A 3,965-nucleotide genomic window follows, 5' to 3' on the forward strand; every position below is an offset into this window, starting at 1 on the left:
TGGTTTCTTGCATATGCAACATTACATTTTGGTTCTTTTTTTTCCCTTTACGGACTGAAAAATGTACAGAGTTTATCTATACCATGTATATACAGCGAGACCCTTGGCTATACTTGCAAAATTCGACCATTTTAAAGGTGCTAAGGTCACTTTTAATTAGTCTTCAGATGAAAGGAAAATTGCCACACTTATGAAAGGCATCATCCATAAGAACACCAGATTTTTTTACATCTTTCTGAATTTTGCCCGTTACCATATGAAGCCTCAATAATGATCAGCATGTCTCATCCTTGAGAGCAACTGTAACCAAAATCCCCCTGCCAATAATCACATAATAAGGCATCAGACGACAGAATCAGGAGTCATAACTGAACAAATGATGAAATGGCCAATCTTTTCTTTGATTCTTCAATGTGTTATAAATCTATAAATGCACCATCCATAGAATATATTACTAGTATATTTGCTTCAGACTTTTTCTATTAGAAGCAGCTGAATAAAGAATGTCTAGGAGTCTGATAAGGATGTAGATCTAGCAATTTCACTATTAAGGACAGGAAATATAAATTACATTTGTGAAAAAACACTTCTAATTTATGCAAAGCCAATAAAAGAATTAAGTCAAACAAAAATTAGGAAAGCATTATTGTACCTCCCCCTAAGCATCCAACTGAAAGAATTATTTTTTGGAGCTGAGTATTTGGCTCTGCTTAGCTCTGTAGTTATTAAGTCAAAATTGAGAGCCAGAAATTGCATTCTTGCGCTGACAGATAAACAAGATTCAATCAGTTACTAAAAAAAAGTAGCTCGGTGCACCAATCTCCCACTATGCGTGGGGTCCGGGGAAGGGCCGGACTAAAAGGGTCTATTGTACGCAGTCTTACCCTGCATTCCTACAAGAGGCTGTTTCCACGACTTGAACCCGTAACCTCCAGGTCACATGGCAGCAACTTTACCGGTTACGTCAAGGTTCCCCTTCAAAGATTAAATCAGTTATTGAAGACAAAAAATTGCTTGTGTATATATAATTTCTATGTTTATTTCAACAAACAAGATACAAGCGTTTCACTTGACATTTGGATCTAAAGGGCAAAATGAATGATACAAAAATTTTCTGCACTTTTTAAGAAGACATTTCCTAATAATAAAACCATTCACCAAAAAAGCCTCTAGCTCAGAAAACGCCAGTATCACTTTATATATGTACCCCCAAATTGGAATATGTTATGTGAAAAGCTCTATTATCCTGATCCTTGAGAATCATCCTCGGGAGAAAGCGATTGATGCTGATTTTGTTGTTGCTGCTGCTGCTGTGAATGGTGCATTCTTGAATGGTCCATCTGCTGGTAAATCTGGCTCAAAGATTGAGAATTCAAATTCCCAATATGACCATCTTGTGATAATCCAAGCTTTAACCCAGGTAATTGCTGGGGATTAGCAGCACCCAACATAGAAGTAAAACTCATAGGATTCAAATTGGTGGCTGGTAAGTCAAACCCAGGGAGGCTAGTAATTTTTTGTAAATAATTTGAACTCTCAGGGGCCAAATTGGTTGTTGATGGGGGCCATATTCCTGTTGTGGCCAAATGGGGTCTCCCAAAATTCCCATTAACCATAGGCCAATTGGTCCTACAAAAACTACTACTACTAATACTGCCACTTAATTCACACATTTTTTGCTGCAAACCAGCAGAAACAGAGATCCCCTGTTGCGAAACAGAGGGTCCAGTCACGGCTAAAGCCGAGGCTGGAATTGTTCCATAGCCAGTTGCAGCAATAATGGAGGGCTCCGCTTGCTGCAACAGCCACTGGATTGTTTCTCCATCAGATTTATGACCCAATTCACGTGTGAGTTGAAAAATCCTAGCAGCACAGAGAGCAGGCATGCGTATTCTCCTTCCTCTGCCTTCAACTTTTGTGTGCCTATCTTTATTAGAACTTCTTTTAGGAGCCAACTGTTGCTTCTTGCTTTCGTCTTTGTCTGGAATTTCAATCTGGAAATCTTTGATTTCTGCAGGATTGTTCTCCCCCATGTTGCTGCTGATATTGGTATTGATATTTTTGGGATGGGGGTGGCTCAAGAAGTTTGATATCTCCTCCTGCGGCTGCTTTGAACCCTTGGGATCCATGAACATATGTGTCTACTCAATAAACTATTCAAACTTGTTTTCTTGTTACAAATTAATATTAAAAAAAGTGAACAAATATTTGTTTATTATAGAAGAAGATGACCTCACAAACATGAAAAAAAATAAAGAATAACTACAGGGGGTTTCTGTGTTTGCGTCAATTGCTCTGAACTTGTTCCATTTACTGTAGTAGTATTCTTTCCTTGTGAAAACTGTATGGAATTTTGGCAAAAGTTATGATGCTGATAGACCTGCTCTCCTAGGTCTTTGAGGTAGAGAAAAAGGTTCACTTGAAAACACATGAAAAACTGGAACCAAATGGTCAAATCCCGTGAGTGAGCTTGGGGCAGGTAATGGAAAGTCATTAATCGAACAACTTAGAGTTGGGGAATTTATTTAAATTGCTCGATAATCCGTCTCTTCGGGGACAGGGGCTTTGCCGGAAAACTATACTGTACACATAAGGCAAAATTCAGTTTGTTGCATAGCTTAGTGGTCGAGGAGATTCACAACCTTTGTTAGGTTGGTGGTTCAATTTCCATTGGCCATATTTTTTTACTTTTTCGTTTTTGAACCCCTATAGTGTAAATTCTGTTTCCGTCACTGTTCGGGACATGGGATAAAGAAAAAAGTTAAAAAAAAAAACACCACCATAAAAGAAGAAAATTACAATAAACTGACAACATATAAATGTAAGAATGCGGAATCATCTGGTATTATACTTGCATAAAGCACATAGATTATAGATACAGCAACCGAATCTAGTAAGTAATTCCAAATATTTTGAGATTCAATTGCAATTGATTGAATAATTGATCATTAAGTTAATAATAGAAACACATGTTGGACAGCATATTAGACTATATTTGAGTCCTAACGTGTATTACATTGTTTTGCATGATAATTGTAACTAGTGATTTTGTCGAATAATTGATAGCATGATTAAAATGGCGCCCCATACGGCCATGCCTTTTGAACTTATTCTTTAGAATGGAGCTTTACAAAAACATAGTTTATTTTCTTCATCATTAAACAAGAGGTGTTTATTCCTATATTAAAGGAACAAGATTATTGGATTGACGATAGCGCATCTGTAAATTATACTCCCAATAGTCTGAGTAGGGGTGTCAATGGTTCGGTTCGGCCGGTTATTTTATAAAATTTGTACCATACCAATTTTTCGGTTATTCTATTATGTATAACCAAAATTAGACTTTTCGAAACCGTCCCAATCATGTCGGTTTCTCTTCGGTATCGGTACGGTTCGGTAAATATTCGGTAATTTTATTTAAATGTCAGGTAAAAATCACTACTAAAAGTAAAATGCGATAACATACGTACTTTTATAGGAGTTAGCAAAACTCTCTAGATATTTTTTACAGTTTAAAAGGTGATAAATTAAGAAAATATAAAAGATGGCTAGAGTATAGACCCATCAACTATTTTACATCAGCGTAAAAGAAACTAAGAAAAAAAATATATAAATCACATGAGTGGAATATTAACCAAGGTGGGGCTCAAGAATAAAGTCTATAGAAGATTAAATATTCAAAAAGATAAATATAAATCATTCGAAAGGAAACATATTCAATACATTGTAGTTTTCTACTCATAATCGCTACAATACCTTGTGTTTTGCTAGTGAATATGCTGGAAATAATTTAGTTTTAATAGGAGTAGCATAATAGATTTGGGAATTAGGATTTTAAGTTTAATCTTGTTGGCTTGTAACTATTTCATAATTCCAAGGTCCCGAAATTTTTTTAATGCTTTATTATTTTTAAACATAATATATAAATATATTTTTCACATTGTAATTTATTCGGTACGGTTTGG

The 3,965-nt window shown here is 35.7% G+C and overlaps 1 protein-coding gene across 1 annotated transcript; it reads right to left on the reverse strand.

Annotated features, from left to right (window-relative positions):
• Nucleotides 1-891: 891 nt before the first annotated feature.
• LOC109218865 (transcription factor TCP20) lies at nucleotides 892-2,812 on the reverse strand. Its single transcript, XM_019383260.1, has one exon. It carries the CDS (start codon nucleotides 2,133-2,135, stop codon nucleotides 1,242-1,244), a length of 894 nt encoding a protein of 297 aa, XP_019238805.1. The 5' UTR covers nucleotides 2,136-2,812; the 3' UTR covers nucleotides 892-1,241.
• Between the last annotated feature and the right edge of the window lie 1,153 nt (nucleotides 2,813-3,965).

The sequence above is a fragment of the Nicotiana attenuata genome, unplaced genomic scaffold (genome assembly GCF_001879085.1).
Source record: "Nicotiana attenuata strain UT unplaced genomic scaffold, NIATTr2, whole genome shotgun sequence".
Classification (NCBI taxonomy): domain Eukaryota; kingdom Viridiplantae; phylum Streptophyta; class Magnoliopsida; order Solanales; family Solanaceae; genus Nicotiana; species Nicotiana attenuata.